We start from the raw sequence: 20850 nt of genomic DNA, 5'->3' as shown, positions 1-20850 counted from the left end.
AGACATGTGGATTTACAAGTTACCAATTTGTAGGTGATATCCAAATGTATGGAATCATATGACCTTCCTCAAAAAGAATGTCTAGAGGGAGGGGACAGCTAAGCTGGAGTGTCGGGAAGTGACACAGGAAAGGAGCAGGTGGAGGAGGGAGCACAGGAAAGGAGATTGCAGAGGAACCAGGAGGCAAATGGGAATAGAATGAGAACGATGATTTTGTCATCATGTCGGGAGAAATTCATGAGGAGAAAGGAGAATCAACACCATCATGAGTCTTCAGGGAAGACCAGTGGGGTGTGGAATGAGCATAGGCCATGTCTGGCGATTAGAAAGGCGTTGGAAATTTTATCGAGTGGATTGGGTGGAAAGATGCAAACTGGTGAAACTAGACTGGATGGGTTGAGAGGTGGAGAGTTTGATAAGCAAAGAAGTAGAGCCTGTGAGCATGGAAGTAGACATGTTCTTATGAGTGTCCTGATGAAGAGAAGGAAGGCAAATAGTGGTTGTTTGAGAGCTAGGGTAGGAGGTTATTGTTTGATAAATTGGCAGACTTAGACTCACCTGGGCTCTTTCAACTAAAAAGAGAAATATTTAAGATACAGAAGAGAGGGAGTGAAGTCCTAGAAGACCTGCAAAGGGATGGAACCTACAGGTCAAAAAAGCATCATTTTAGATGAAAGCACAGGGTCCTTTTCTTCCTTTGAGAGAAGACAGGCAGAGGAGGAGGGACAGGAAGGGCAGGGATTGGGGATAAGAGAGTTCATTGATGATTTCCTCCACTTGAGGAGAGAAGGAAAAGAGGAGACCAGGTCACCTGCTGAGACACAGAGGGAAAAGGAGTGGGTGGTGAGAGCAAGAGGAGTGGGGGAGATTTGGAACCAAGGTCTTCTGATTGGGAATAAAAGCCTCCGTGATATGGAATGCTGTGTTCCCTTGGGGCTCTTGGTGACCTGGTGAAGGTGTGGAGGGGGTACTAGGAGTCTACAGAGCAGAGATGATGGAGGAGAAAGGGGGGATTGGGAAGTGGGTTTACTGGTGAGAGTGGTATTACAATGACTGACTGTGGGGCCTGGGAGGGATGAAGGAGGAGCACAGGACAAGGCTGAGAGGCTGGGATGGGGAGAAAAGTTACAGGACTTGCTACCGAGAGGATTCCAGGTCACCTGCAAAATTGAGCATTTGCCTTGGGACCTCAGGAATGGGGCTCCCATCTGACTGCTCTGACATCTCCATGCAAATCCCCACATTGTATTGGAATATCTCTCCCTGTCAGGGTACAAGGGGCCCCTTGAGCCCAAGTCTTCAACTGCTCAGAAACACATCTGCCTCCCCCCTTGAGATGCTCCTCAAGGGAATTTTACAAATGCCATGTGGCCTATGTTTTAAGTCAGATTGTTTCAAACTTTTCCTTCCAAGTGTCTATCCAGCTCCTTTCACAGACATATAGGAACCAAATTCTACATTCTTACTGCCATTGTCTAATTGTTTCTCATTATTTTGCATGTGGTCATTTCATTTTCATAGCTCGAGTGTAACTTAATTGAAAGCAAGAACCATATCCTATGTTCTCTTGTCTGTATTACCTATTCCACATGAGCTGCTGCTGGCACTCAAGAAATGTTAGTGTGAAGCTGAATTCTTCCACTGAGGAGGTCTCTACCAGAGCTTACTCTAAAGAAATGCCAAACTTATCATTAATCATGGAAAGCACTTGCTTAAAGATGAAATAATTCTTTAAGTAATTCAGCAAAATGTGCTACCTACCTTGTGCCAGGCCCTGTGCTGAACACTGGGGTTGAATAGAGAGCACCCCCATATTTCCAGCTCTGGGGAGCCTAGTCTTGCAGAGGGTGTGGGTACATATAGATAATTACAGTATGGTGTCGAAAGGGATTGGGGTATTTGAGAAAGAATACAGGTGCACAAAGTAGGGACAGAATCTCTCAGGCTGGGGTCAAGGAGAGCTTGGCAGACATGATGGTATTTGAGCCAGGCCAAGGAAGACAAATGGAATTCCAGCAGACAAGGAAGGAGACATGCACAGACTGGGCAATGAGAAGACCATCCAAGGGTTTTGGGAACATCAGGGTGAGGTGCCTGTGGGGGCACGACAGGAAGTCAGGCTGGAAAGGTAGGCGGGGGCTAGACCAAATGCGAAACTAAGGAATGCCAGCCCCAACTTTCAAACTGCAGCCACAGAAATATTTAATCAAACAGTGTCACTGAAACGCAATAAGTAAAACAGACAACAGCCCAGCAGATGTGGTTGGGAGTAGGAAATACAGGGACCGCTCCCATGCTCAGCTCCTCCCAGATCCACTGCTCTCACCTCCCAGCATCTGAGGGTCTGCAGAAGAAGCCCCTAGGACTTTGAGGAGTAATTTAGAAAATGCTACTGTGGCAATTGGGGAAGAAGTGGGTGACAAAAACAGGGTTGGGGACGGGGAGTGTGCTTAGGGAAATTGGAGACGGTTTAGAAAGGTAGGCAGCAGGAGGGCTTTGAACATGTCAGAAGAGAACACCACAGCTGTCATAGGTGAGAGAATAGTCCAGCCTGGCTTAGGGCAATGGGTGGGAGTGCAGAGGACACGGCAGATTCACGAGCTCAGTATAGCTCTGTACAGGTGAAATCCACGTTAGAGACTGGATACAGGGGACCAACCAGAGAGCGAACCATGGGGAACACCAAAGGACTCTGGGAAGCAGTGTCCTGGGAATTGAAGTGGTCAGTGTAACCAGGTCCTAATTATGACAGAGGGAAAATCAGGCAGGACAGAGCTGAAGCCATGACCTGTCTTCTGAGCCTCCAGGAACCAAAGGGAATAGGGGCCTGGTGGGAGAATGGGTAGCCAACGATTGTCCTGATTTAAAAACTAACCTTGTTATACCGCTGGGGTGGGGAAATTATAGAGCCTGTACTGACAGGGCTGGGGTGGAGCTGGTCCACACATGCTTTGCTGGAGGCAGTGTAATTTGGAAAAATATTTTTGGACAACAATTTGCATACCACTGAGTCATAAAAATGTTCAAAACACTTGACCTAGTAATTCAACTTGTGAGAATTTGCCCTAAGGAAATAGTTCAAAAGAATGAAAAGCCTGTGATCACCTATCCAAATGTTAATTAATTAATTAAGCAATTAATTAGAAATTATACATTGTGCTGAATACATTCCAGGAACTCTGCTCGGTGGATAAGCATGTTCACTGTAGCTGTTTTGAAAATAGTAAAACATAATAAACAATCTATATTATTAAGAATGCCACAATGGTTTAATAGGGTATGAGACATCCGTGTGATAGACTTATTTTTTAATGCTGTATGACACAAGCAGAATTCAAAACTGCCTGCTTGCTGCCATAGTTAAGAGTACATTCTCTTGAGTTTACTGCCTGGGCTTGAATTCTGACTACCGTGCCCTGGCACCTGACCTTGGCAAGTTCACCAGTGCCTCTAAGGCTCAGTGTCTTTAATGGCAAGGTGAGTATAACAATTCTACTACCTCGTGGGGTTGCTGTTAAGATGAAATGAGAACAGGTGTGCAAAGTGCTTAGCACAATTTCTAGCAGACAACAGGTATTCAGTAAAAGCGAGTTGTTATTTTGAATATGTAAAACTGTGGGTCAAGAGAAAAAGACTTCCAGAGACTCTCCCAAATTTGTAGCTCCAGGAAATATTATGGATGGCTTGTCTCCTATATTTCGTTTAGTATCATTGCGCTAAAACTTTTGAGGTTATACACAACACTGGCAAATCTAGAAATAGGCAAAGAAAGCACTTTGACCTATCATTTCATCCAATGGAAGTCAGAATGATGGGAACATCCTGTTTTTCTCTTTCTAGCTGTGTTTGGCCAGCGTTTGGATGAGACCGTGGCCTATGAGCAGAAATTTGGCCCCCACCTGGTGCCCATCCTGGTGGAGAAGTGTGCGGAGTTCATCCTCCAGCACGGCCTGAATGAAGAGGGCATCTTCCGACTGCCTGGGCAGGACAACCTGGTGAAGCAGCTCAGAGACGCTTTTGATGCCGGGGAGCGGCCCTCCTTTGACAGGTACCCTGTCCTCACCATGTCTTCCCCCTGCCATATGTGGGTAGGAGGACCTCTCTCTACCGGCTGAGCTACCGGACTCACACAGAAGTTTCCAAGGCCCTGGCTTGCAACAAAGAGAGCTTTTTATTTTGCTGGCGACTTACGTGAGGAATGAAGTGAACTAGAAGCAGGGCCTTGCTGAGCAGTCAAGAGATGTTTAGGATGTAGGGGAGGCCGGGAGGATGATGGGACCTAGCTTAAGGCCTACACCACTGGGCAGGTGAGGAACGTTGAAGAGTGAGCAGACTGTACAAATAGACTCAGTGTGGTAGAGAACGTAGCACACCTATACCCGAGGGCTCCGATGCTCTCAGCTTTCCAGAAATGGCCAGAAGCAGCACTTCTTGTCAGGTTGGGAGACCATAAGTAATGTGCGGCTCTGAACTTAGTTCTGAGCCTTTTTGGAGAGAGTACATACTGATATCGTGGCAGCCTGGCGTCTTCTTAGGTCTCCCCCATGGAGGTTGCCCAGGTTTGGTTGGGGAATATCAGTTGTGGTGACATTTCTTCTCACCATCGCCTACCTGCCCCACCGCCTCCAGCCACCCAGGTGAGGTTTCTGGCTCTGCCACAGTCAGCTAGTACAGCACCCACGTCGACATTGTACGCACTCTCTGCCTATTGTGCAATATTTGCCTCGGTTGCCTGTGCGCGCTTGTCCCGCTGGCAAGAAAGAGCCATTGTTCTTTCCAAATCAGCAGCCCATAAATCAAGATTTGGTAAGGCAGGCCCAAACTCTGTCCAGTTTCCAAAGGTTGAAATTCCCCAAGGGGTTATTTAGGACCTAGGAATAGGGGTGATCCTGGGAAAATCATGAACAGCTAAGTGCCATTAGTCCCCTCTCCCCACATCCACCCCAGTCACCAGCAATGCCCATTCTCCCTGTGAAGCATCTCTGATACCTTCTGTTCACTCCAATCTTACCGCCACTGTCTGAGTTTGGGCCACCGCGTGTCTGTCTTTGCTGCCTTCGGCACGCAGTAGGTTAACTCACCAAGGGTGCTTTATTTTTACAGGAAAGCAACGGGTGGAGTTGTTACTGGAACTACAGCAGGTTACGGGCATCAAATTTACAGACCTCTCAGCAGCACTATAAATTGCATTTCATTGTCAGGCACCTGATCAATTAAGCTCACCACCTTTTTATATTCAGTTTCCTTCTTATGTTTTTAATTAGCTTTGAGTTGATCAAAACATACAGGTGGGTTGTTGCTAAAGCCATGTGAAGAGTCAGCCAGGAGGAATAGAGGTGATTGCAAGAGTTTGTCAGATACTTGCCCTAGGCTTCATTTTATGTTCCTATAAAGTCAGCCTGGGTGGTGGAGTCACAGTCTTGGATACCTATGAAATATTTGGGGCAGGAAGGAGGAAAGTTACCACAGCTTGTCATGACCTCTCCACCCCCAGAATTAAGGAGTAGCGTTTACATACCCAGAAATAGGAACGGTCACCTGGGGTTCTTCAGAGTCTTCCCAGGGCCGATGCTTGGGTCTACATAATCCTTGTGGGTAGTCATCTAGATGCCCTATGTTGGTCATATGTGTGGTTTCACCATGAGATCTCCCAAATTGTCTCACTGGAATGAAAAGAAACAAAGGACCTTTTACTTGGTAGGTGCTAGTGCAGCTGTATCTGATTCTCATTAAACATATATGAATAAAATTTAAAATCTCTTTGTTGAGTTTCTGTTGGACTGGATACTATCCAGTCATAAAGCCAATACACTTCTGATACCTATACTTCCATGAGAAACATACAGATGTGCCATGTTTTAAGGTCGGTGCCACCAGGGAAGTGTTGGCAGAGCCATCGGTGGGGCCTGGGCTAACCTCTAGTGGATCAGGTGTTGAGCTCAGAAGTTCAACCTGGCTCCTGACTTTCTCTTAGTCCTTGACTTAAAAAAAATCATGTTTAACTTGACTTAAACATGTTTCATTGGGCCGAAGGAATAGCAAACTCAGGTAAAATCATGCTGGAAATGTAAACTGTAACAGTGACAAGTGAGTCAGCTCTGACAAAATTAGGGCACAGACATTATACTAAAAATTTACAAAAATAATTGTATAATTTCCATTGTGTTAAGTGCTACAATGGAAAACTAGATGGTACTATGAGGACTTAGAACAGGGGCCTTTTGCCACCATCTGGTAGATTTAGGGAGACCCCCAAGAAGCAATGACATTTACACTGAGATGCCTTAGACAAGCATAAAGAGTTAGCCAGGACAAGCAGCATTATCTCCCCCTGATAAAATGAATCGGGAAGGTTTCTCTGGTTTTAAATGTTCCAAGATGATTTACATAGATAATTATGTTCTCTGGTTATAACACTGAAGCATCTACACTATATCAGTGGTTATAACCTTTTTTTCTAATGTTGGATATTTTTGCTGTCATAGTTTCTTCTGATTGAACTATCTAGTAGTTTGTGGTTTTTGTTGTTGTCATTTTTCTTTAAAAGATTCTGTTTTTTGATTCATCGTCTCTACTGTCTTTCTCATTTTAATTTGTTGTTTGCAACACTCGTTCCTTGGGCATATTTTGCATGTTGTATTTTGCCAGGCAGTGGACAGTGCATCAGAAAATGGAACTGTGGAGGCAGAAGGCCAGCTAGGAAGCTGGGACAGAATCCTGGCAAAAGGCCATTGGCTTTTGAAATAGGGCAGTGGAGGGGGGCAGGACTTAGAGCGATTCACGTGACATTTGGATAGACTTGAGGGGATTTGGGAGCCTAATTGGGTGTGGGGTGAGGGAGAGGCCCCGGATTCTGACCAAGACCATGGAATGGATGGTGATGCAGGGGCATGAGGAGAAGCCTCATGGCTCCTTTTGCAACTTTGGGTGAATGCTCCTCCTGCAAAGTGTTAGTTGGTTGTCGTTCTGCCATTTTCTTGGGAATGTCTCACGTATTTTGACAAGAGGACTTTGTCCAGGGATATTTTTAGGTAGTGACTCAGCAGGGAAGGTTTTTCTAGAATCCCCACCTTAAGTGAATGGTTCCCACCCCCGTTTCCTGAGGCAGCAGTGGAGCACAGACAGGGCTCCGTGCCAGTTCATGTTCTCATTTTGAGGTAGAGAGCTGACAGGCTGCAAAGCTGGGGCCTTTTCAGAAGACATCTCCAAACACTGGCTGTCAAAAACAAACAAAAAAACTTACTCAGGATACCAAGGCAGAGCTTTACAGTCAAGTCCTGATGCTCTTATTTCTGCTTCCTCCAATGCCTCCCTTCTTTTCCTTCTGCCCAAACCAGCCCATCCTGTCCCTTCTCCAGGAGTCACTCCTACCCAGTGAATTCTATATTCCCCATCAATGAAACTGAGGAGCCATTCAGATTGTCTGAACCTCTCAGCACATCCTCGCTTTTCAAAGTACTACCAGGACAGTCACTTAAGAATACCAGTTTTTTGGAGGTTTTTTTGATGTGAAGTAAATAAATATGAAGTAAATAATTTCTTCACTAATGAGCTTTAAGCATATGGTAGATTCAGACTTATTTTCTCTTATAGAGTTGCATAATAAATGCAATAGCTCTATAAAACAGGGGTCAGCAGACTTTGATAAAAGGCCATATATGACATATTTAGGCTTTGCAGGCCAGAGTGTTTCTACTGCAACTATTCAGTTCTGCTTTTAGCAGAGTTATAGCTCAAAATCAGCCAAAGACAATCCAAAAATGAATAAGCATGGCCATATCACTTGATGGATGCTGAAATTCAAATTTCAGATAATTTTCACATGCTATGATATCTGCTTCTTTTGAGTTTTGTTCCCAGCTATTTAAAAATGTAAAATCCATTCTTAGCTCATAGACTGTACAGCCAATGGGCCAGATTTGGCTCCTGGGCCATACTTTGCCCACTCCTGTTATAAACTGGACAAGCTGAACTGAAAAGTCCAAGCTTCCTTCAGTTAACAGGAAGTCATCTGAATGTTGTCTGTGTTTCTGCAGCTGGGCCTCTGCTCCCCACCCTCTAGGCTCCCTTCCTCATACTGTAACTCCTTGTCATTCTTCAGATCTTGTCCCCTATGGATCCTCAGCTCTGCACTGGGTGTCCCTTTTACACACCTCCATACAGTCCCAGGTTAGTCATGGCACTAGCCTCACAATTTTGTAGTGACTTGGTAACATTTGAGTCTGCACAGCTCTGTGGCTCAATGAGGCCAGGTGTCCTGTATATCCCTCAGGTTCACTGCTGAAATCCCAGTGCTTGAGGTAGTATCTTTCACCTAGTAGGTTCTCTCAATGCTTATTTATTGAACAATTGCACAAATATATGAATGAATCCCAGAACTGTTTTGAGCTCTCTGAGGGTTTAAAGAGATCATGGGCCATCAATATAAATGAGTTATCACATGAAAAATTAGAGACTAAGCAGAAAATGCAAAATTGTGAGGTACTAAGTGACTTGGAGAAAATAGAAAGAGATGAAGACTAAAATAATTTAATAGGATTAATGAAAAAGTAGACCTTGAACTTACTTTTGAGGCAGTTGGGTGGAAGAGATAAAGAAAAAAGTGTTGAGGGTCATGATTCCAGAAGATTAGCAAAGATGTTTTGTTTGGATACATCTTTATCAGACTCTGCTCCTCTGCAAAACTCCCCTTTGGAACCTGGGATTCTATTTAGTGGACCACAAAGGGGAAGGCAAGGAATGTTCTGGAGCTTTATTTTCAAACAACATCGCTTATTTTCTTGCAGAGATACAGATGTACACACCGTGGCCTCCCTGTTAAAGCTTTACCTCCGAGACCTCCCAGAGCCAGTGGTTCCCTGGAGCCAGTATGAGGGGTTCCTGCTGTGCGGGCAGCTCATGAATGCAGATGAGGCAAAGGTTTGTATCTCATTAGAGTTAGTTGTCCTGCTTTGGAAGGTGATAGTTACTGAACACTCTTCTGGTAGGCAAGCAACAGTGGGTCAAGGGACTCATACCTTTTAGTGAGATACTTTGTCAAACTGGAACTTTGTCAACAACAGAAGGCAACTGAAGCCAGTCATCGTGACAGCCTTGCTGGGATGTAACAATCCAAAAAAGAATTGACTATAATCAAATATACCCAAGCCACTTTAATGAGAAAGAGAAAGCTTCTGAGAAGGCTTTCAAGCAATATGGCCTTGCTGAGACCCAGTGGACACAAGGACAGGCTGACCAACCTGGAAGGCTGGTGAGAGGGGAGAATGTTCTAGTTCCACCATGATCATGAGTGTCAGCCATGGGCATACAAGGAATGCAGACACCAGAGAAAGGAAGGACAAGGAACTTTTCTTTGTTCTTTTCAGCTGCAGCTGCTTAAGGGGGTGTGGTCATTGTCTGCAGCATCATGCTTGTTAGAGTTCACAAGTTTGCCTGCAGGATTTGTGTTCCCATGTAATTTGTTTCCTGAAAGGTCTTAAAGTCAACAATCACCACACTAGAGTCATGTTAAACAAATTAACCGACCAACAAAAGCCACCAGGAAAACCCATCTAACAACAATAAAACCTTCCTGGTTTTTAACCAGGATTTGCAAAACCAAATGCCCCACGAATATGTTTGTGTTATACTGCTGATAATTGGGGTCTAACTCCCCACTTCTGGGAGGTTCGCTTTTAGCACTCCTATGTTTTAAATTTTTTTTCAATGTTTACTTATTTTCGAGACAGAGAGAGACAGAGTGCAAACAGGGGAGGGGCAGAGAGAGGGAGACAGAATTCAAAATAGGCTCCAGGCTCTGAGCTGTCTGCACAGAGCCCAACGTGGCGCTCAAACCCATGAATCACGAGATCATGACCTGAGCTGAAGTCGGACGCTTACCTGACTGAGCCACTCAGGCACCCCTAGCGCCACCATGTTTAAAGCTCTCTCTGCCAAAGTGTTGCACAGAAAAGCCTACAGTGAAGACATGGATTTAAGTTTGATTTTGCCATTAGGCAAATTAAGCACTTTCTGTGAGACTCTGTTTATTTCCTTGGACCAACAGAACGTTCTATAATGGTGGAACTGGTACATAGCTACAGTGATCAATATGGTAACCACTAGCCACACATGGCTATTGGGCACTTGAAATGCGGCTAGTTCAACTAAAGAAACAATTCCTAATTTTATTTTATTTTATTATTTAAATAGTCACATGTGTCAAGTAGCTGTTGTGTTGGATAGCACAAGCTTAGACAAATTTCATAATAGCATCTGCAGTACTTAGCATTGTTTTGAGGACAAGGGATAGGAGATAGGTGAGTGATATTTTTAAAGTATCAGTTTAAGGAAAGGCTTATTCTCTATTTTAACATTTATTATATAATATACTCCCAGAAATATATATATAATAATAATTATTATTATTACTATTACTATTATTATTTTAAGCAATGGAGTGCCCTAGACCTGGTAGAAAACATAGCTATGAGAACTTCTCTCCTAAGAGTGAGGGGCCTCATGATTTAAGTAGATCTCAGCACAAGAAAAACGGCGGTTTTATATTTCAATGTTAGGAAAGGAAGGGAAGAATAATGATGCAGCTAATTATGCTGTAGCTATTGTAGCTATTTGCCTGCACAAAAATGAGTTTGCATGATCTCATACAGGTCTTCCTCAGCAACAAAAGGCAAATGAAGCCAATCAGGGTGACAGCCTTCCTGGGATGTAACGATCTAACAAAGAAAGGGACTATGATGGGAAATACAAATCAAAACCACAATGAGATACCACCTGACACCTGTCAGAATGGCTAACATTAACAACTCAGGCAACAACAGATGTTGGCGAGGATGCGGAGAAAGAGGATCTCTTTTGCATTGTTCGTGGTGCAGCCACTCTGGAAAACAGTATGGAGGTTTCTCAAAAAACTAAAAATAGAACTACCCTACAACACAGCAATTGCACTACTAGGTATTTATCCATGGGATACAGGTGTGCTGTTTCGAAGGGACACATGCACCCCAATGTTTACAGCAGCACTATCAACAATAGCCAAAGTATGGAAAGAGCCCAATGTCCATCGATGGATAAATGGATAAAGAAAATGTGGTATATATATACAATGGAGTATTACTCAGCAATCAAAAAGAATGAAATCTTGCCATTTGCAACTATGTGGATGGAACTGGAGGGTATTATGCTAAGTGAAATTAGTCAGAGAAAGACAAAAATCATATGACTTCACTCATATGAGGACTTTAAGAGACAAAACAGATGAACATAAGGGAAGGGAAACAAAAATAATATAAAAACAGGGAGGGGAACAAAACAAAAGAGACTGATAAATATGAAGAAGAAACTGAGGGTTGCTGGAAGGGTTGTGGGGGGGGTGGGCTAAAAGGGTAAGGGGCATTAAGGAATCTACTGAAATCATTGCTTCACTATATACTAATTTGGATGTAAATTAAAAAAATAAAAAATAAAGTTAAATTACAAAGTTAAAAAATAAAATAAAATAAAATAAAATAAAATAAAATAAAATAAAATAAAATAAAATAAAAAGAAAGGGACTATAATGGGGCACCTGGGTGGCTCAGCTGGTTAAGCGTCCGACTCTTGGTTTTGGCTCAAGTCATGATGTCACGGTTCGCGAGTTTGAGGCCTGCATCAGGCTCCATGCAGACAGTGTGGAGCCTGCTTTGGATTTTCTCCTTCTCTCTCTCTGCCCCTCCCCTGCTTGTGTGCTTTCTCTCTCTCTCAAAATAAATAAATCAACTTAAAAAAAAAAAAAAGAATGGGACTATAATCAAACACCTCAAGCCACTTTAAAATTAATAACCAGGGGCACCTGGGTGGCTCAGTTGGTTAAGCGTCCAACTTTGACTCAAGTTATGATCTCACGGTTTGTGAGTTCAAACCTCTCGTTGGGCTCTTTGCTGACAGCTCAGAGCCTGGATCCTGCTTGCGATTCTGTGTCTCCCTCTCTCTCTCCCCTTCTCCCACTTGCACTCGGTCTCTCTTTCTCTCAAAAATAAACATTAAAAAAATAAATAAAATAAAATAAGTAACTGAATGATTTTGTGCATGATTTATAAATTTTTGGGGGAGAGAGTGAGATGAGGACATGAGAAGTCTTAATTAATATAGGTATATCAGCTCACCCTTGTGAAATTAATAACATTTTATAGAATGAGGTTTAAAAGTTGGCTAAAAAGCATCATTGTTTCAGGCAATCTCTCACCCCATAGCTCCAGGAAAAGCAAAGAGGTATGCGGATGCAGATCTGACAATAAGACTCCCACCCCTGAACTTATTCGCTTTAGACCTGCTTCTCCCAACTTTTCTCCATCTCAAAATATTTGGGTTTCTTTTTTTAAAATTTTTTTATGTTTATTTATTTTTGAGAGAGAGGGAGAGAGGGAGAGAGGGAGAGAGAAACAGAGCGTGAGCAGGGGAGAAGCAGAGAGAGACAGAGATACAGAATCCGAAGAAGGCTCCAGGCTCTGAGCTGTTGGGTCTTGAACCCACAAACTGAGATCATGACCTGAGCTGAAGTAAGATGCTTAACCGACTGAGCCACCCAGGCACCCCTCAACATGCTTGAGTTTCTGATCTGTGGTAACGCACATCTGGGCAGGGCAGAGAGACCACAGCCTCCCTCATTGGTGAAAATGTGGCAGGAGTGGTAGTTGAGAGCAATGAATCTATAGCAACCTTTACAAAGAATTCACTCATTAAGCTGGAAGAGGGAATCCTAATATGAAGCAGGTATTCTAGATACAGAGGGTCTGCACCAAGTCACTACATGCAGGCTGACAGGCCATAGGGTGCGTTTTCTCCAGGAGGAGCTGCTCAGGTTTGAGGGAGCCTGCGTGTCTCATGTTAACTGGCACACTTTTACAATCGCAATGTTACTGACAGTGACTACAGACCCTACAGGCAGCTGCTGGTGAAAAGAACTAAGAAAGCTCTTTGTCCTTCCTCTCCCTGGCACATGAATTTCTTCTCTAACATTCATGGTCATCATGGAGGTAGAACATTCCAACATTACCTGCCTTTCCCACGATTGGTCAGCTTGTCCTGTGTCCCCGCAGATCTCAGCAAGGCCATAATGCTTAAAATCCTTCTCTGAAGCTTCCTTCTTCTCTCACTACTTTTAAAGTGACTTGGGGTATTTGGATGTGATCCAGTGCTTCACTGGAGTGTTATATCTTAAGCATTCACTAAGCAAACAATTACTGTGAGTATGAGATGTCAAATCGTCCTTGCCTTAGAGTAGTTCTGAGTTGGGGAAGAGGGCATGATGAGAGACAAATAAAGAAATGTACTGTATAAAAACCTGTGAGCTTCTCCATACTATTTTCACAACTTCCTGTGAATTTATAATTATTTGGACATAAAAAGCTTTTAAAAAACACACAAAACTATGGGAACAGGAGTGAGTACCAAAGTGTTGCTTTCTGCACAGATACATCAGTTATGTTCCCTATGTTCCAGAGTCTCATTGCTGGCAAGTGAGCAGGCTCATTTAGGGTGTTCAAAATCTCTTCCCAGGCTCAGCAGGAGCTGGTGAAGCAGCTGTCCATCCTTCCTCGAGACAACTATAACCTCCTGAGCTACATATGCAGGTAAGAGTCCCCTGGTATCAGTTTCCAGCCATATCAGAAAGAAGCACCTGGTTAGAGGAGGAAAGAGTGTCCCTGTGAACTCAGAGCTTCTGGTCCAGACTTTGGGAAGGTCAACTGTATTCACATAGCACTGAGTTTGTTCCCTATGTCCACAAGATAATTTAAAAGATCTGCTGAAAATCTGATTGGCACATGAAGTGAACATGTTCCTCTTCCAGGCCTGCCCAAGTGCTACCTGGAGTCCTGGGACATGTATTAAAACCCAGAATCCTGGGGCGCCTGGGTGGCGCAGTCGGTTAAGCGTCCGACTTCAGCCAGGTCACGATCTCGCGGTACGTGAGTTCGAGCCCCGCGTCAGGCTCTGGACTGATGGCTCGGAGCCTGGAGCCTGTTTCCGATTCTGTGTCTCCCTCTCTCTCTGTCCCTCCCCCGTTCATGCTCTGTCTCTCTCTGTCCCAAAAATAAATAAACGTTGAAAAAAAAAAATTAAAAAAAAAAAAATAAATAAAACCCAGAATCCTTATGAATGTTTCTAGAATGATCTTCCATCTTCCTGACGCTGGACCATAACCTAGTGCCCTAGATTCATTCCTGGCCACCCTTCTTATTTCCCTTTCTGAGGACCTGCGTGCCTTCTCTGCGGCAACATGTAGTGCGTAGATGGACCCAGGTCTGTCTGAGCTGGGAATCTGGATCTTCTTGCCAGACAGAGCTGAAATTTGCTTTTATTTAAAAAAATTTTTGTTGTAGTTTCTAGATTATAAAAGTGATGCATGCTTTGCAAAAGGAAAATACAACATACCGTAAATAAGAAATAAAAATAATGCCTTTTCCTCACTCAGCAAAGATCACTATTATTATTTGGGCATGTTTCCTTTTGGACGTTTTTCTTTCTATGATAGATCTTTACATACATCAATATAAATATAGGGGAACGATTTCTTGTACATATTTGTGTCTTGCTGTTTTGGGCTTAATATTATATTGTGAACATTTCTGCCTGTCCTAAAGTAGGATTATAAATGAGTCTGTAATATTTCATAATGTTTCCTCATTTGAAAACACCACCATTTATTTGATAATTTCTATGTATTTGGAATTTTATGTTGCTTCAGCCTATTCATTTAAAAATGGTTTTTATTTTTTTTATTTTTTCAACGTTTTTTATTTATTTTTGGGACAGAGAGAGACAGAGCATGAACGGGGGAGGGACAGAGAGAGAGGGAGACACAGAATCGGAAACAGGCTCCAGGCTCCGAGCCATCAGCCCAGAGCCTGACGTGGGGCTCGAACTCACGGACCGCGAGATCGTGACCCGGCTGAAGTCGGACGCTTAACGGACTGCACCACCCAGGCGCCCCTAAAAATGGTTTTTAGAGAGAGTAGAAATTCCTTTGCTGATGTTTTCAGTTGTTTTTTTTTTTTTTTAATATAGTGAATCTGAGGAGAGCTTCATGTCTCCAATGGGTAGAATTATAGTAAAAATTCATTGCTAGTTATTGAGCAGCCACTCAGAATTTGAGATGCTTGGTGCTATAATCAGAGGATGAAGCAAGAGTCACTTCTTCATTCCCCTCTGTGACATCTCCTCATGAGAAAGTTTTCTTCTCTGGAAACTTGGGTGGGATGGATACTGAGAACCTGGGAGATAAGCCTAGGAAATTGGGACTAGGGATAGTCAGATACCCATTTGAGTCCTTCTAGTTTCCTTTTAGCTCCCTGCATTGGACCCTGCCTCCTGCCAACACCCCATCCCCAGCCCCAATGCCACCACCAGAAGCTGGACAGGCCCCTCTTGGCTTCTCTTCTACCTTGATCTTGAGTCTTTCAAGGTGAAGCTAAACTCATGTGGGCAGAGCAGACCAGACTGGTCCCCTTCCTGAGACTAGAAGGAAGGAGATGAGATCCATCTCTGAGATCTCATTGATAGCTGGAAGTGCTTCCTTCTGGCAACTTCCTGTTTCCTACTATGGGATTTCCTGGTTGCCCACAGGTTCCTACATGAAATCCAGTTGAACTGTGGTGTTAATAAAATGAGCGTGGATAACCTGGCTACTGTGATTGGTGTGAATCTCATCAGGTCAAAGGTTGAAGACCCTGCTGTGATCATGAGAGGTAAGACTGGTCCTGTGGGGAAGTCGAGTGCAGAGGAAGTAATGACAGTTACACAGCTACCGAAGTGCTCTGCAAATTGCCAAACATTTTCTGTTGACTTGCCCAAATTGTGAAATAGCCCTGTGAAAGGAGCAGGGCAGGAATTATGTCCATTTTCCAGATCACAGCAGAGCAGAGAGATTCAAAATTTACCCAATGGTCACACAGTACAATAGGCTAGCACAAAAACAGCTAGTGTTTCTTAGTCTTTAATTACTTTTAAATAGCCTTAGCCAGAGAAAGCGAATTTGCAAGAAAGTGGAGAAAGCAAGTTTGATTTTATAAGACAATTCACAAAAAGGCCACTTGTAAGAATTCACAAAAAGGCCACACTTGTGGCTGTGTCTTGGTTCAGTGAGCAAAAGTCCTGGCATAGAGTATTGCTGTCTACCATGGATTTGGGAAGGCAGTATTCCTAGCACATATTTATTATGTGTGCAATAAGAAATCAGATGTCATGTTGAGGACCACATGAGGGGAGAAAGATGTCTTCATTTTCTCTACTATTATACTGCCTATTTTCTGATCAAAGACTGACTAAAGGACCATACAGGCTGAAAATAACCCTCTTTTACCCACTCCCGTATCCTTCTTCTATCTCTTCTCTTCCACCACAATCTTCTACCTCAAGCAATTCAGAAGTGTCCCATGAGGAGCAAAATGACGTTTTTTTCGGACTCTGTGGTTTTAGAGCCAAGTTTAGAGACATCCCATGATGGAGACCCTTAGGAATGTCTGCCTCCTGCCATGGTACAACTCTACAGATCTCTTTCTTCTCTCTTTCAGGGACTCCTCAAATCCAAAGAGTGATGACCATGATGATCAGAGACCATGAAGTTCTGTTTCCCAAGTCCAAGGATACACCCCTGTCACCCCCTGCTCAAAAAAATGACCCCAAGAAAGCTCCAGTGGCTCGAAGTTCTGTGGGCTGGGATGCCACTGAAGACCCCACGATGTCTAGGACAGACAGCTTTAGTAACACGGTAAGTGCGGAGAGCCTTCTTTTTGCACCTGACTCTTCCTTTAGTCCAAGTCGTTCTATGTAAGAGCTTGTCTAGTGTGGCAATGTGGGGGAGTTTTTGATGATGCTGTGACAATGGGCACAGATGGTAGATCCCCATTTGAATACGTCTTGAAAGCCTGGCCTCTTTCAAATCTAGTCTCTGTTGGCATCCTGGAGGTGGGATTAGTGGCATGTGTGCCAATCTCCTAATGGCTGAGCAATGGGAGTCCTCAGTAAAGTCCACTCAGAAAGGGAAGCCATTCCAAGCACAGTCCAGGGAATTTCAATAGGGGATATTATATATCACATTGTAAGTGTTTTAGCAAGAGTTGTTGAAAACTCCGGGTGAAAGTCCAGAGAGAACTGGTTTCCTGCTAACCCATGAAACGTGATTTCTTTCTCAGAGTATGTGATGTGTTCGTGTAATATTTCTCATTCCCTGATAAGCTGTCTCAGCAATGTCAACCCCCTCATTTGTACTGAAGTGTTGGGGCTCACGTTCCCAATGTCAAAAAACTCTTCAGCCTCTGAAATGTAGACTAGTTACAAAGCTCAAATATTTTTATATATTGATGGAGACGAATACTTTTAAAAAAACCATGAACTTGATGTAGCAGCTTGGTTCTTTATGTGTGGCCAAGAAATGAATTTAAAATTTCTGACTGACTTGGTAATGTCAGTTGCTTGCAGTACTATTAATCCTAAGGATAATTAAGAAAGTATTGGGAAAAAAGGTAGATAGTGGTACTGATTTTTCTTAGGTGATGTCTATACACAGTGCATTTTACTAACACTCTCAAATGAAATTAATATTTAGAAATGCTCATAATTCCTATAATGAAGTCCTACTAGCAGTCCTTGAGAGTAGTCATTGTCAGGCTCATATGACAGGTTTCTGCTATTTATTATAATATTGTGGGTAGCTATGAGCAGCCACTGTGATGACAAACATAAATAGGTCACCTCTGGGGTTCTCACCATAACTTTGTAGGGCAGGATTTATCATCCACATTTTATCATTCAGGAGCTGAGTCTCAAGGAGGTTGACCAGCTGGCCCAAGGTAGCAGCACTAGGATGTTGAAGAATGGGATTTAGCTCTGGTTCTCACCTTGAGGCGCAGGTGATTCTGACTCCAGGTGGGGTTGCAAAAGCTGGTGATTAGCTAGAGGGATTAGAAGGAGAGCTTGAGTCTTGATTTTCTGATTTTAGGGCTCATTCTTTTTCTTTTTCCTTACCTTTTTTTTTGTTTTAAAGTTAATTTCAAAATATATATACACATGGTTAAAAAAAATAAAAAAGAGAAAAAGATACAGATTGAGAAAGCTTGCTCCCTCTGCTATCTCCATCTACCCCATCCTTTCCCACCTTCATTAGTTTCGTACTTACCTTTCCAGTGTTCCTTTATGCAAATACAAGCAGATATGAATGTAAATTATTTACTTTTTTTTTATACAAATGTAACATCTCTTGCTCTCTCTCTCCACACACATGCACACACACATACACACACGCTGCTCATGTCTTGCATTTTTCTACTTTAGAGTATATCCTGGAGACCCTTTTATGTCAATACATGGACAGGTTTCTCATTTGACCAACTTGTTTTCATTCCTTTGTACAACAAACAAGGCTGCAATGAATAATATTGACCATACTTCATTTTATGCTCAGGAGATGTATTTCTAGGATAAATTCCCAGAATTGGGATTGCTGAATCAGAGGGTAAGTAGATTATTGTGTAATTTTTATTAAAATTGTTAAATAGAGGTTGTGCCATTTTGTACTTCCACTAGCAATGCACGAAAGAACCTGTTTCCCTACAGTTTCACTAGCAGAATGTGTTTTCAAATTTGGGGATGTGTCCTATCTGAGAGGTGTAAACTGATATTCAGTAGTTTTAATTTTGATTTGGGTTTCTTTGATAATGGCAGAAACTGAACATATTTTCTTATGTGTAAAGGCTTGTTGCATTTTTCTTTTTCTCTGTGAACTGTCTGATCTTGTCCTTTGTCTAGATTTTTGTTGGTTGCTGGTCTTTTTCTTTTCGAGTTTTAGGAACTTTATATATTAGAGAGAGTAGCTTGTTGTCTGTGATATGTATTGCAAATATTTTTGCTAGTTTGTCATTTCTTTTTTGATTTTATATGCAATTTATTTGTTTATTTTTTTAATTTAGGGGGTCATGGAAACCCATGTGGGTTGAATTTATCAGACTTGCATTTTATGCCTTTTGGATTTTGAGTTCTAGCTAGTAAGATCTCCTCATCCTAAAGCTATGAAAGAATCCTAGTTTGAGACTCTCTTAACCACTAATAAACCATTGATTTGAGAGCATGAATTCCTCTTAAGTGCAATATCTTCTTAAAGAAACACCACACAGATCGTGCACATCTAACTAACGTGATGAATTAAGAGATGGTCTTCTAATTAAGAGTTTCACGGGTGTGCAGCCAAGTCACTACTCCTTATCTTGGGAACATGATACATATGGGAAAAACCCACATGACATCCGTGGCCATTTTTTTCTAGACCAGCGACTCAGACGTAGGAAGCCCCACTGGACAACAGCCGAGTGATGGGTATTTGGAAGAGAGCAGTAAAGCCCCCAAGGAAAAGCTAGGAGATTGGAAGCTGCAGTCGAGAAAAAGGACTCAGACGCTCCCTAATCGGAAATGCTTCTTGACATCGACGTTTCAAGGTGCCAACAGCAACAAAGTAGAGATCTTTAAGAATGAGTTCTGGTCGCCCTCTTCAGGGGTAGAGGCAGGGGAAGGGCACCGGAGAACAATGTCTCAAGGTATGCCCCACTTTTCTGACTCCCAGCGGACTTCCACCTATGATAACATCCCTTCCCTGCCTGGGGCCCCTGGGGATGGGGCAGCTGCGGTCTCTTCCCATGCTTGTGACTCCAAGAGAGAAACTCTTGCCAGCCCAAACTCTGAAACCGGACCTGGAAAAAAGAACTCTGGAGAAGAGGAACTTGAATCCTTGCAGAGGGTGGTCCAGGAACTGCAAAAGGAAATAGAAACACAGAAGCAAATGTATGAGGAACAGATCAAAAAGTAAGTCACATGCAGAGGGGTCCTGAGCAGCCACCCGGCCTCCATCTTCAGCAGTAACAGGGACTGTTCTCATCTGCTAAGAAATGATACTAGAAAGCTTGAGTTTAGAGAACACACTAATCTACAGCAATTGGGCTTAATTACGGGAAGGGGTAAAGGGAGTAATGAGATGACCAAATTAGTGAAAACTCTATTTAGGTTAAATTCATGAGAAGTTAAGTATGTAGCTTACAAGGCTTAAGCAACCATTTCCAAATAGTTGTTCCTTAAGGATCGGCATGCTGTAATGAATGAAGAGGAACTTTAAATTTTGTTCATCTTAATGTAATACATCCATTCTGAAAATATTTATTGAGCACCTATAGTGTGCCAGACACTATCTTGGCTGTTGGGAAACAGCACTGAACAAAACAAACAAAAGTTTTGTCTGTGCTTATAGAATTTTCCTTCTATAGGAAGGCATAGCATAATTAAAATATATGCTATGTCAGAGGATGGAACATGCAATGGAGAAAAATAAAGCAGGGCAGGAGTTGGGGAAGGGTTCAAGAAGGGGGTTCCTATGTTAAATAATGTGGTCAGGAAGGCTTCACTGAGAAGGTGGCATGAGAGCAAAGGGCTAAAGAGAAGAGGGAATGAGTCAGGTCCACATACTGGGGAAGATCAGGCCAGGCAGGGAGAAGCAAAGGTGCAGAGTCCATGGAAGGGAGCAGGTCTGGCATGTTAATGCACAGGAAGAGCCGTGGTAAGCTGGAGAAGCAGAGGGTGACTGAGAGGAGAGAGGGCAGACAAGTGCAGGAGGCCTTTCCAGCCCCCTTAAAGCCTGTGTGGAGCAGAGTTTCTAGGAAGATCTACCTGACTAAAGCTTCACTGAATCACTGGCTTCCTACGGAGTACAGGCTGCAGGGGTGAATGGAAGGCCAGTGAGGCAGCTCATGCCACAATTTTCATGCACATCCCTAAGATGCCTGGACACAATTTGCCCTCTGGGTAGCTAAACTACTTTCTTGAAATCTTTTT

General features: G+C 43.0%; 1 protein-coding gene across 5 annotated transcripts in view; it reads left to right on the top strand.

Moving 5' to 3' along the window:
- Window positions 1-20850, top strand: part of ARHGAP25 (Rho GTPase activating protein 25) — a 98792-nt gene that overhangs the window by 65887 nt on the left and 12055 nt on the right. For all 5 annotated transcript variants that reach the window (XM_060659554.3, XM_060659536.3, XM_060659545.3 and 2 more), the window contains 6 exons: window positions 3841-4048; window positions 8787-8919; window positions 13537-13610; window positions 15604-15725; window positions 16551-16747; window positions 19298-19830. In XM_060659554.3, the coding sequence (XP_060515537.1) occupies window positions 3841-4048; window positions 8787-8919; window positions 13537-13610; window positions 15604-15725; window positions 16551-16747; window positions 19298-19830 (1267 nt within the window). The remainder of the gene's footprint in view (window positions 1-3840; window positions 4049-8786; window positions 8920-13536; window positions 13611-15603; window positions 15726-16550; window positions 16748-19297; window positions 19831-20850) is intronic.

The sequence above is a fragment of the Panthera onca genome, chromosome A3, assembly GCF_046562875.1.
Source record: "Panthera onca isolate mPanOnc1 chromosome A3, mPanOnc1 haplotype 2, whole genome shotgun sequence".
NCBI lineage: Eukaryota > Metazoa > Chordata > Mammalia > Carnivora > Felidae > Panthera > Panthera onca.
Note: the sequence above shows the minus strand (reverse complement) of the source record. Positions and strands in the feature narration are given on the sequence as shown.